We start from the raw sequence: 11,948 nt of genomic DNA on the forward strand, positions 1-11,948 counted from the left end.
TGTTTAGCTGTTGTTTTGCCAAAAAAGAAGTTTTAAAATTTTATAAAAATCGCTTCCATGCCCGTGATGGCTTAGCCCTAGTTAATTAATTTTGTATCTAAAAACTTGCTGTTGGTATGTTTCTGATTGAAAACAAGCGCCGCCTAGAGAGATTTTGAAGCGATCTAGCGAAAAATACGTTATATAGTTCACAGCTGTGCTCGAAACGTGCACCAACTTGCGCGTGCGTCCATTCCACGCGGACTGTACTAGACTATACATAAAATAAAAACAGCTGCTGCTCCGAAGTGTGCGTGCGCGCGACAGACACATTCAACCGCCAAAAATCCAAGAGGTCCGCTGCAGGGACCTCTGCAGGAGTCATCGCCGCTCTTGGGCGGTTTAAAAGTCAAGTCGGCCTTTGCATTTCGCCTATGCAGAGGTATACAGATCTATTTTACGTTTTTGATTATTTTCTGCGCAGCATTAGTTTGTATCTATAGGTTGTTTCGTTTTTAAATATTGCGACGCGTAAAGTGTACGTTTTTGTTAGTCGTTGATATGCTCCTTATCTTTGAGATTAAGTTTTGAAATATTAATACGAACACGAGTGATCTGCGATATCGTTGGCGGACGATTATAACACGCATTAGTGCCTTACTGTTATCTACTGCAACTTGTTTACGAATCGAACTGTAGTGTCTATAACCTCAAAGATGTCGAAAGCCGTGGCGAAAAAAGCACCGAGAAAGAAAGGAGCTAATGGATATAAAATGCCTGATCCTATTCCAAAGGGTGAGATTGTCACTGATTTGAAGAAGCAGAAATGGATTTTTGGCTCGTCCATCGGCGTCGGTGGCTTCGGAGAAATTTACGCCGGTAAGATTGCTGTCGGCTTTTTATAGCTTTATCGCGGATCTTAACTATCAGGATTTTCATATCGGATTTTTCTTCCATCTCTCACTTGTAGCTGCACTTTACAAAGACAAAACTCCAACGGACTATCCAGCAGTCATCAAAATTGTATGTCTATTCATTTCCATTTGTTTTTGTAATTGCTTTGATGCTAAAGAATTAACATTGATTCATGATATCATTTTCCATAGGAGCCACATGGAAATGGACCGTTGTTTGTTGAAATGCACTTTTACATGAGAAATGCTAGTCCAAATGACAGTGAGTATTGACTATGCCAATAGCTACATGTATCCATTCTGTTTTAAATCTACTGAGATTATTTGTATTTTCAGTAAATAACTGGAAGAAAGAAAAGAAACTTCCACATCTTGGAATGCCACCATTTCTAGCTTCTGGAAGTCATGAATGCAATGGGGAAAAGTATCGATTTATTGTGATGGAACGCTATGGCACAGATTTGTGGAAACTATTTTTGGAAAATGACAGAATATTCCCAGAACACACTGTATACAAAGTGTCTTGGCAAATTGTAATATAAACAACTACACAGATAAAATTTTAAACATTATTAAATGACATTTAATTCCATACTTAATGCTTTTTTCAGATAAATGTTCTAGAATACATTCACAATAAGACATATGTGCATGCTGATATAAAAGGAGCAAATTTATTACTTGATTTAAAGTCACAAAACAACGTTTACTTAGTTGATTTTGGTTTAGCATCACATTATACTACAAAAGATGAATATAAGTTGGATCCAAAGAAAGCTCACAATGGTACCATAGAGTACACGAGTAGAGATGCTCACATGGGAGGTAACAAACTAAATATAACTAATATTGAATTCTAATAAAGTTCATTTTTGCTAAGGCTATATTTTTTTTTTTTTAGTACCAACCATGAGAGGTGACTTTGAAATTTTGCTTTATAACATGATCCAGTGGATATGTGGTGCATTACCATGGGAGAAAAATTTGAAAGATCCAGGACCAGTACACCAACAAAAAGAGAAAGCATTTAACAATGTACAAACGTTTTTAAAAGAATGCTTTAAAACATCTGAAATTCCTACACCTATTAGTCAATTTATGACCTTACTGGCTTCAATCAAATTTAACGAGACCCCTAATTATAATACATTTAGAGACATTCTCGTTAAAGGTTTGCAAAAACTTAATCATACTCCTACTGGGAAGTTAGAATTCTCAAGAAAGAAAGTCGATAAATTACCATCAACTCCAAAGAGAACAAAAGCAAGTGCTGCTGAAACTAAAGGATCTGCTAAAAAATCAAAACCAGAACCAAAAGCCAAACCAGTACCAGCTGCTAAAAGCCCAAGAGGCAAACGAAATATTCTACCACTTAATGAATCTCTTAATAGTAGTATTGATTCAGTAGTCTTGAATGAAAAATGTATTAATGGAAGAGATATGAGAAGGCAGTTAGCGAATATTGATTGTGATGCTGAGTATGAAGTGCAAATAAAAAAAAGAAAAAATAAAACCAGTCCAAAAGACAGTGCAACACCAACAAAACCACCTGCTAAGAGAGGTCGAAAAAAAATAATACAGCCAGAAGACTTATCTGGCTCTGATTCTGAACCCGAGGTAAAATTATTATTTCATTATTTGATTCATGTAATATAATTTCAAACAATGTATAAATTGTCCTTTCATTCTAGGTAGTAACAAGAGGAACGAAAACTCGTCCAGGCTCCAAACCGACACCAAAAACCCGTCAAAAGACCGTAGCTAAAAAACGACTATCCGAATATGACAGTGAAAAGGACATGTTTGAGGAAAGTCTTGATGACTGAATAATAATACGAATCTCGAAGTCAATTTATTTTAAAGTAAAAACAACTTGACTTGTATCAAATGTTTTGCGAACGTTTAGTCGCAGGACAAAGAAAATTAAAGCTGGGAAATTCTATTAAAAGCTATTAATGATGATTTGTTAGGTTTACCAGTGACTGTTGAACAGTATTGAATCAACTTAAGCGATGCTATTTTGTAATTAGAGTTTTTATAATATTAAATAAGATTAGACTTTTAGAAGAAAATAAGCCTTATTTTTAATACAATTTTTTTTAAATAAATATTTTACATTCTTTGTGTTACATTCTTATATCGTACAGATATAGTTATACTTAACTGAACGCATTATTTATAATCATTTTTTACAGTCATTCCTTAATATAATGATTGGCATTAAATACAACAACTTTAAAAACTCAACTATTTTTTTAATTTTGTTATTTGTGGTGCACTGATTTTCACCTTTCCAGGTATATTTCTTGCAATAGTTTCTTCCTTAACAGACTTCAAGAGATCTTTTTCTCTTGCAGTTATAGTCTTATCTTTGAGAAAAACGGCTACTGCAGTCTTGGCAGCTTTTCCTCGTTTACCAGTTCCAGGCGTTAATTTTACTTTGAATCTGAAACGTTACGAAAATGGTTAAATTATTACGTGTTTTAACCAAATCTTTAAAAAAAAATGTAAACTGTACTAACTTATAACTTTGCAATGTGCTATATGGAGCGACAACTGGTACTGAAAACAGCAATTCATCTTCTGGAAGTGGTTTACCCGTCAACTGATCTAACATATCAACTTCAGGTCCTGGACCAGCATCTTCCTCATCTAAGTTTTCTGCAACTTGATTTTGCTGTTGCGCTGGATTTATTCTCGGCGGGACTCCTTTCTTCTTTCCTTGTTGTTTTGGGCCAGATGGATCTTTGTTTTTACTCTTTCTTTTATCTTCTTTGGCAGCTCCAGCAGACTAAAATAAAAAAAAAAGTGTTGTAATAATATAATAAGATATCTCGGCATAACAATATAATATATTAACTTACCTGTAAGACTGTCATTAATAATTTCCTATCTTCTTCATCCTGATCTTTATATTTTTCTTTAATTTTTTTTAGTTTTCCGCGTTGACCTCTTTTTAGGCCTGTCTGATTTTGTTTCGGCTGTGCGTCGGAATAATTGGGTTGTTCTTTTTTAGAAGGCATTTTATTTCCAATATTTTTTGAAGTATCTTTATTTTGTGCGCTTTTTAATGGAACGGGTTTATCGTCGCCCAAATATACTACTTCGTCCATATCTTTTTGTAGTTTCCCAATAGATTTCGACTCATCAACACTCAACTTTACTCTTGGACCCGAAAGATCTAATTTGATCTGAGTATCTGGAAATAGTGATTTTTCGTCTTCATCACTACTGTTCTCATCTTTTTTCGTGGACTCCTGTTTAATATTTTCTGAAGATTCTTCATTTATAGTTTCTAAATTTTCATTATCTTCCTTGCTTTTACCTGTAAAGCGTAAACTCGTTTCTGTTAGTAATTAATATTTATTTGATAGATGGTTTAAAAATATGAATATTAACGGGCTCACCTTCTTCATCCTCTTCCTCTATTTCAATTTCGTTGTATGTTTCAGTTACGCGATCAGCGTCATCCTCTTCTAATGTGCGAACCCTCCTTTCATCTTTGTGTCGCTCAATCGAACTATCTTCTAAACGAAATAGAAACCCTAATCCCATTATTAACTGACATGGAGGTAAATAATTTTTTTTGCCTCGAATCATGAAAGATCCTGTAGTGAGGTACTCTCCAGTTGGAGCAGTTTTGGAAACTTGATCACTATTTACCCAGTATGAACCAGCTATTACCTTAGCTTCCCATGCAATACTGTTTTAATCAAATAATTAAAATTCACGAAATTTTTTGTTTTTTACTTGCAATCAGCATATAATTATATGGTAACGTTTTAAGGCATACCTGTAAGCAACTGCCATGGTTCCAGCCTCAGCTAACGATTTTGGAGGAACAGGTCCTCCATTAGGATTTTTTACTACTACTGAACTGGCACCAGTTAAATCAGCATGCACATAAACATCTCCGCTTCTCAGGTATCTTTTTACAATTAACTCGTTTTGTTGTTGATCCCGTCCACCAATAACTAAAAAATAAACTCATTTTAGATATTTATTTTAAATTAATTGTTTTTATTCTACAATACGTACCTAAATAATTTTCTGATGTAATAAACCAATAAAACTTTTCAAACCAGTAAACTTTTCTTGCTTTGTTTATGCTGTGGATTGCTTGCACTTCTTTCAAAGTTTGCTTGGTTTTTCTCTCTGCTGATTTCAAGGCCTTTCCTTGAGATTCAATAGTCTTTTGTTGTTTCTTTGCAGCTGAACGCTTCTGGTCATAATAACGCGTTGCATTACTAAATGCTGAATGTGCTAAATCAATATCTACAGTCATGGGTTTTAACTCTGGTTCATCATCGTCGCTATCTTCATATGGATCACTTAATAACATTGTAATATGATTGCTTTCTAATTTTAAGTGTTTAATGGCAGAGGCCACAGGGTCTCCCTTGGCTTGGGCTTCTTTCAATAGTGTTTGTATATCTTGCCAAGACATTTGATTTGCCAATGCACTTTGCATTGCAAGTATCGCGTTATCGACTAACTCTTGATTTCGAGTAATCAGCTCAGCTTTTTGTTTGTCTGCCTCTTGAGTTTTACCTAAAGTTACCAATCTCTGATCATGATCTTTCTTAACATTGTCCAATTTTTTCAGAGCATCTCGTTCTTGTTGCAAAACTTTTAAATCTAATTTTTGTCCTTCCATAGTTGAAAAGTACTCATCCACTGCTTTATCAAATGTTTCATACTCTTTATAATGTTGATTTTTACACTGTTCAAATAAAAATGGATGAAACTCAATGTTAGCGTACATAAATTCCTCTTCTCCATCTTTTATAGGCTTTTCTTCCTTCTTTTGTATGATGTATCCTTTTGATACATCTTTTTTCGCATTATTGAGCATTTTTTCTGCATTTTCTAGAGCAGAGTACAACTTATCCACATCTTTTGCAACATCAAATTCTTTTCCTATTTTACAACCTAATTGAAAACCAACTTCTAACAAAACATGATCTATAACAGCTGCACCAACTTCTAAATGAGGATTTAGTATTTTTTTTAAACTTTCTCCTTGTTTTGCATTCTTTATAATATCTTGAAGCTCTTCTCGAGTAGGTATTACTTTGGTATGTGCTCTAAAAGCTGGATAACGTTCTTTCACAGCTAGTCTAAGAATTTTGAAAATTAATTTTAGTATTATTATATGATATAAAATTATATTGTATCACTGAATATAATGAATAAAAACCTTATTTTGTCTCCTTCTGTGTGTGGCCTTAGTATATTGAGTATTGTCATTTCAGAATCAGTTAGAACAATGTTACCACGGTCATACAATTCTAGAACAATATGATAAGCTGCCTCATTACTACCAAATTGAAGATCAACTACTCGATCAACTCCAATTTGTGTCAGACTTTCAAGTCGCTTATTTTTCAAGTGCTTCCTCATCTAAAAATGAATATTATTCATGTGTTAAATATTATATACATTATTTATAATAAATGGAAATCGTGTTTAATGGTACATACTTTCATTGAAAATCCTGAGGGGGCTACATTCTTGGGCCACTCGAATTCAGTCGTATGAATTCGATTGCCAGACTCTATTAATAATATGGATTTTTCTTCACTTCGTTGAAACCGAATGAGATATGTTCTGTGGTCTATGTCATAGATTTGGTTCACGCGCATACCCACGAGCCTAAATAAATTATGCCAAATGAATTAATAACATCATAACAAATACCACACCATAACCTTAAAAATATTTGCAATAAGCTAGCAAATTAAAATTATCCACTAAAACTTACTTTTGAAGCTCGGTGACGGAGCACACCAAATCATATGTATTAAATCGGTTCTTCATTTTTAATGTGATTTATTGTTACCCTGCTTCCATGGGTATTTTTTAAAATAAAACTGCCACGGGACTTCTCGTGTTTACTGACATTCGTGAATTTTGATCGCGTTTCAACTCCCCACCACTAACCTTTCTTGTGTTCTCTATAACAGTACATATACCTATACATAGTATAAGAAAAAAGTTTGTTCACCTTCACTAAGCTTTATGACACTTTTTAAGTACTTATAGGTACTGACTTTCTCTATACTGTTTTCAACAATAAATGAAAATAAAAACAAGTGAAAGTGTAATAAAATTAAATAAAAATTGAACGACAGTTTACAATGCGATCAGAAATATTCAGCATTAATAAATAAATTTATCATAAAATTTTCATTTAAATGAATTAGTAAAGAATTTAGTGTTTAGTAGGATGTAGTACAAAATATAAAAGATGTGGGGAATGACGTATGTGTAATTTAAATATTAAATAATGGAAATACAAGTACATTGGTTTTAAATTTTTTTTTATTCAATAATAAAATTGAAAAAGATATATGCCGTATATTTAACGGTAGGATTTTTGGTAGCGTGCACGTGCTCCTGGACCACCAAACTTCTTGGGCTCGCACCTTCTGGGATCGGCTACCAAAAGTGTCCTATCGTATTGGATGAGAATGTCTTTGATCTCCTTCTTGCTGGCTTCATCCACATCTAGAAAATGAAAAAATAAAATGAAATATATATTATTTCTGTTATTTCTGTTAATAATAAAAATAAATTAGCAGAGTTCATAATTTCACTAAAGAAAAAACTATAATCAAAAATTGTTATTTGAAAAATACAATATCACATGCAAAAAACAAGCGTTTTTTATGACTGTTCTAACGCATTCAATTATCATAAGTCCAACTTACATTTCTGGTAGTAAGCTACGAGAGCCTTAGAGATTGCCTGTCTGATGGCGTAGATCTGGGCTACATGACCACCACCGTTTACTCTGACCCTGATGTCAACTTCTGAGAACTTTTCCTACAACATTGATAAAAAAATTATATTAAACATTGTGCATGTAACATTGTGTTCAAAATCGATAGATTTAAAAAATCATTCAGTATTAAGACTTTTAATCAATAACAGTCATGTTCGGAATAAGTAAATTCATCAGGAGGAATCATAAAAATAAAAAAGTATAAATATACTTTAATGCTTTAATAATTCAAATGAAAGGGCTTATAGAAGTGTAAACTTTACCTTTCCAAGAAGCAGAATTGGCTCCTGAAGCTTGTACTGGAGAACTCTGGGTTCAACCAGCTCCAAGGGACGGCCATTTACTCGCAGGATTCCACGGCCTCGTTTGCAGTAAGCGACCGCTGTGGCGCTTTTCTGTAAAAATAAATAGGGTAATTAAATGATTTAGGTCTACAAGAACAACGTTGAGATTGTTAATAAAAAATTTCAAGTGTTTTGGCATGCCGATGCATGGGCATTATCACGCGAGTTATAACCTCAAATAACAGTAACTTTTTTTAACTTACTTTGCGGCCGAAGACCTGCACAGAGTGGATCTGCTGTTTCTGTTTCTGTAACAGACATGATGGAATATTTTTATAATCACTTTTGACAATTAAATTTTCATTACTTCGTAGAAAATCGACGAAAATGAAAAACATACCTTCTGCATCTTGGTAGAGCACGTCGTAGAAAGGAAGTCAGCGGAGCGCTAGTACGCGAAAGGCGGAAACGTCGGGCACTGCCGTAGTCATATGAGAGAGGGCGCGAATGATTTGATTTCAGTTTTGCACACACATGCGAGTTCGAAAAATAGATGTGCGAGTGTCATTACAACCACCGGCATATATAGAAGACAGGTTGATTCGATTGTTGTGTATATGTGTAATTGAAGGATTCTTTCGTTTTATAATTGTTAGTGAAGACGTATTTGTTCCATTGAATAAGCAAAATATGCGTTATAGTTAGAAGAGTGTACAACATTCGGCAAATACGATATTTGTTTTTCTAACCTATACTAACAATTTTTTAATTTAAAAAATATCGTAACAAACACAATGACTGACAACAATGAAAATCCTGACGTTTATTTCGAAAGTTATGAAGATTTAAATGTATGCAATTTTTTGCAATTTCATTTTCCGCATTTGTTACATTTTTGTTATATTTATTTATTTTTATTTTGAGGTCCATCAACTAATGTTAAATGACAAACCTAGAACACTTGCTTACAAAAATGCGATTTTCAACATGAAAGATCAATTTACAGATAAAATAGTTATGGATGTAGGAGCTGGAACAGGTGTGAATGCATAAATCTGACTTTAATATGTATTGCAATTAATGCTATAATCAATGTACTCAAATTTTAATTTCTTTAGGAATATTGTCAATTTTCTGTGCACAGGCTGGAGCTAAGAAAGTTTATGCAATTGAAGCTAGTAATTTAGCTTTACTAGTGTCCAAAGTTGCTGAGGAAAATAATGTCAAAGATAAAATTGAAGTGATCCAGAAAAAGGTAGAAGATGTTTGTTTAGAGGAAATAGAAAAAGTTGATATTATTGTATCTGAATGGATGGGTTTTTATTTACTCCATGAAGGCATGTTAGATTCTGTTATCACTGCAAGAGACAGATTTTTAAAGGAGAATGGCTTAATGTTTCCATCTGTGGCTAAAATATATGCTGCACCATGTCAGTTGCCAAGTTTCTTTGAATTTTGGGATGATGTTTTTGGAGTGAGCATGAAGTAAGAATATTTTAGCATTTATGGAAGAAAAATTTTTTTTGAAGGTATCTTTTGCTTATAATATGTATATAATTTATTTTATCTTCTTGATAGATCTGTTGCAGAAAATTATAGGAAGGCAAAATCATTAGTGCCAGAAATTCTTATTCTACCAGCAGAAGATGTCTTAGCAGAAGGAAAATTACTGGTTTGGTTGGATTTAAATACAGTAACTTCAGAAGAGTTAGATTCTTTGGGAGGTGAGCAAACTGTATTAGTTTGTTCTAGAAATGGCAACTATCAAGGCTTTGGTATTTGGTTTGATGTTGAATTTCCGGATGGTTCTGTGTTAAGTACAGCTCCATCAGCTGAATCCACACATTGGAAACAAACTGTGATTGTTTTACCTTCAAGTATTGATATAACTGAAAAGGAACCTGTTGCTTTTGAATTGAAACTTGACCGGAATGATTCAAACCCAAGAAGATATAATGTTGCATTTACAATGCTGGATGCTTCTGAAGTTTTGCATGATATACCTTGTGACTGTTATATGACTAAATGCATTGTGACGAAAGCATACATCGAAAACCAAAATGCAGAACCAGAAGTTGTAGAAAAATAGTATTGTTAATTATTAAATAGTTTATATACTTATATAAAAATATTATACATGTACCTATGCATTATTTACATTCATTTGGTTCTTGTAATTTAAAAAGTATCCCTTCAATGATAGCTTTCTTTCCAACTTCAGGAGGAGATAAAATCGACATACGGCTCTAGAAAAAATTAATGAAAAATTTTAATAATTTTATCAAGTCAATGCGAGATTTATTTTATTACTTATCTTTACCTTGGCAGATTTGTCATTTGAATTCATGTACCCTATTATCATACTGTTAGTTGTATGGCTCCAAAGAAAATCGCCACAGCCATCCTCTGCAGAGTATCTTATTGCAAGGACACCTCCATATTTTTCATTGAGATCTTTTAGAAATCTAGAATCTAAACAGAAACTCATGTTTATGCTGTATACAGCGTATAAGAGATATTTTTAAAAGTTTAGTAATACCAAGAAAATTTGAATGCATGGTATCATGTAAACTTCTAGTAGGACAGTCAGTTTGTTCAATTGATTCTGCAATTGTGCGAGCTAATGTTGTTTTAATAAGATGCTCTCCACATCCTGATGTACTTGTACCAACGGAAATGCTTCCTTTGCTTGCCCATACACCACAACCCCAAACACCTGCCTGTAAAGTATAATGCAAAATTGAATTAAAATATTATAGTACGAATTTTTTCTAAATTATTAATCTTCAAGAATATAGCTTGTAATCTTACTTGACCAACACGTCCTGGGTATTTTAAAATGATTCCTCCACTTGAACATGCAGAGGCTACATTTCCATATTGATCGATGCAAACAGCTCCTACTGTATCCAATCGCCTCTTTAATTGCTAAAATACATTTTCCTACATATACTATTTATTAAACTTTGACATGACTGAAAATCATTTTTTGATTATAGATACCTGACCAATCTCAATGGTATCATTTTCCACTTTCCTCTTGTAGTGTTTATAAACTTTTTGAGCTTTTACTAAATAATATTAAATTGAATTTCTTTCACAATTGATATGATTTCATTATTATTCTTATAATTTAATGAGAAAATATGTATACCTGATATTAAATTTTCAGGAGGTACAGACTTAATACCCATTTCCTTGGCCCATGTAAGAGCTCCAGACCCAACTAAAAAACTATAAAATTAGTTCAGTTAAAAATAAGTATTATGCAGTTTTCCAAGTCAATAATTAATTAATCAAACCTTGGTGGGACCCTACCATGTCCAATATCAAATGTTTGATACTGACACAAGCGTTTGGCTACTTCAATTGGGTTCTTAACACCAGTGATTGCACCAACACCTCCATAATGGAGGGTCGCACCATCCATAATACTGGCATCACATTCTACATTTCCTTCATAAGTTAAATTAGAACCATATCCAGCATTTGTTAATGGAGAATCTTCTAAAACAATCACAGCATCAACAACAGCATCAAGTACATTTTTAGATTGCTTTAAAGACTCTATTCCCTGTAAGTAAATTGACAAGAAGATCATTAGTGTTGAAAAATCTTTGTTTAATTTTACAATTTTATCATTTGAAATTCATACTTTTTCACATGCTTCTTTACTCAATTTTTGGTATTTTTCTTTTAATACAGTCGAATGTTGTCCTGCTCCTATCAAGAAAAAAAAAAGAATTAAGACATTTGTTGATTTTCTTGCAAATCGTATTTATTAATTTTTTTGTGATACCTAGATGAACTGCGATGAAACCTGCACTTGATTTATTCATTTATAGATTAGCATTTGCAAAGTTAGAATTAATTTTTCGTTGCTTTGTTTTGTTTACAAACTCAGCTGTGATTTACACAATTACACCTATTATAATACCTATATTCGCAATATCCAAATCCCGTCAGAGGGCGCTGAAACAACAT

General features: G+C 33.1%; 5 protein-coding genes across 6 annotated transcripts; 2 read left to right on the forward strand and 3 right to left on the reverse strand.

Moving 5' to 3' along the window:
* The first annotated feature begins 6 nt into the window (after positions 1 to 6).
* On the forward strand, positions 7 to 3,140 carry LOC100117000 (serine/threonine-protein kinase VRK1). Of its 2 annotated transcripts, XM_008213062.1 has the most exons (8): positions 7 to 421; positions 679 to 858; positions 950 to 1,002; positions 1,086 to 1,155; positions 1,230 to 1,426; positions 1,505 to 1,718; positions 1,795 to 2,510; positions 2,585 to 3,140. In XM_008213062.1, exons 2-8 carry the CDS (start codon positions 696 to 698, stop codon positions 2,717 to 2,719), a joined length of 1,548 nt encoding a protein of 515 aa, XP_008211284.1. In that variant the 5' UTR covers positions 7 to 421; positions 679 to 695; the 3' UTR covers positions 2,720 to 3,140. The 2 variants fall into 2 exon arrangements, with proteins under 2 accessions (XP_008211284.1, XP_032455550.1); XM_032599659.1 differs by having other exon boundaries at positions 193 to 858.
* On the reverse strand, positions 2,947 to 6,836 carry LOC100113674 (nuclear export mediator factor NEMF homolog). The gene is made up of 9 exons (XM_001603720.6): positions 6,658 to 6,836; positions 6,377 to 6,548; positions 6,094 to 6,296; positions 4,932 to 6,013; positions 4,687 to 4,867; positions 4,301 to 4,596; positions 3,758 to 4,218; positions 3,416 to 3,684; positions 2,947 to 3,339 (listed from the first exon to the last, which is right to left on the reverse strand). The coding sequence occupies exons 1-9, from the start codon at positions 6,711 to 6,713 to the stop codon at positions 3,141 to 3,143; spliced, it is 2,919 nt and encodes a 972-aa protein (XP_001603770.2). The 5' UTR covers positions 6,714 to 6,836; the 3' UTR covers positions 2,947 to 3,140.
* A 363-nt stretch (positions 6,837 to 7,199) lies between these two features.
* Positions 7,200 to 8,894, reverse strand: LOC100680414 (40S ribosomal protein S16). The gene is made up of 5 exons (XM_003427443.5): positions 8,365 to 8,894; positions 8,228 to 8,272; positions 7,944 to 8,075; positions 7,607 to 7,721; positions 7,200 to 7,403 (listed from the first exon to the last, which is right to left on the reverse strand). The coding sequence occupies exons 1-5, from the start codon at positions 8,371 to 8,373 to the stop codon at positions 7,258 to 7,260; spliced, it is 447 nt and encodes a 148-aa protein (XP_003427491.1). The 5' UTR covers positions 8,374 to 8,894; the 3' UTR covers positions 7,200 to 7,257.
* On the forward strand, positions 8,485 to 10,123 carry LOC100680455 (probable protein arginine N-methyltransferase 6.1). Its single transcript, XM_003427445.5, has 4 exons — positions 8,485 to 8,815; positions 8,889 to 9,003; positions 9,083 to 9,449; positions 9,543 to 10,123. The coding sequence occupies exons 1-4, from the start codon at positions 8,759 to 8,761 to the stop codon at positions 10,051 to 10,053; spliced, it is 1,050 nt and encodes a 349-aa protein (XP_003427493.1). The 5' UTR covers positions 8,485 to 8,758; the 3' UTR covers positions 10,054 to 10,123.
* LOC100116964 (threonine aspartase 1) lies at positions 10,054 to 11,925 on the reverse strand. The gene is made up of 9 exons (XM_016985294.3): positions 11,764 to 11,925; positions 11,620 to 11,687; positions 11,267 to 11,538; positions 11,119 to 11,198; positions 10,968 to 11,035; positions 10,776 to 10,892; positions 10,504 to 10,684; positions 10,285 to 10,436; positions 10,054 to 10,210 (listed from the first exon to the last, which is right to left on the reverse strand). Exons 1-9 carry the CDS (start codon positions 11,801 to 11,803, stop codon positions 10,115 to 10,117), a joined length of 1,074 nt encoding a protein of 357 aa, XP_016840783.1. The 5' UTR covers positions 11,804 to 11,925; the 3' UTR covers positions 10,054 to 10,114.
* Between the last annotated feature and the right edge of the window lie 23 nt (positions 11,926 to 11,948).

The sequence above is a fragment of the Nasonia vitripennis genome, chromosome 4 (assembly GCF_009193385.2).
Source record: "Nasonia vitripennis strain AsymCx chromosome 4, Nvit_psr_1.1, whole genome shotgun sequence".
NCBI classification, from domain to species: domain Eukaryota; kingdom Metazoa; phylum Arthropoda; class Insecta; order Hymenoptera; family Pteromalidae; genus Nasonia; species Nasonia vitripennis.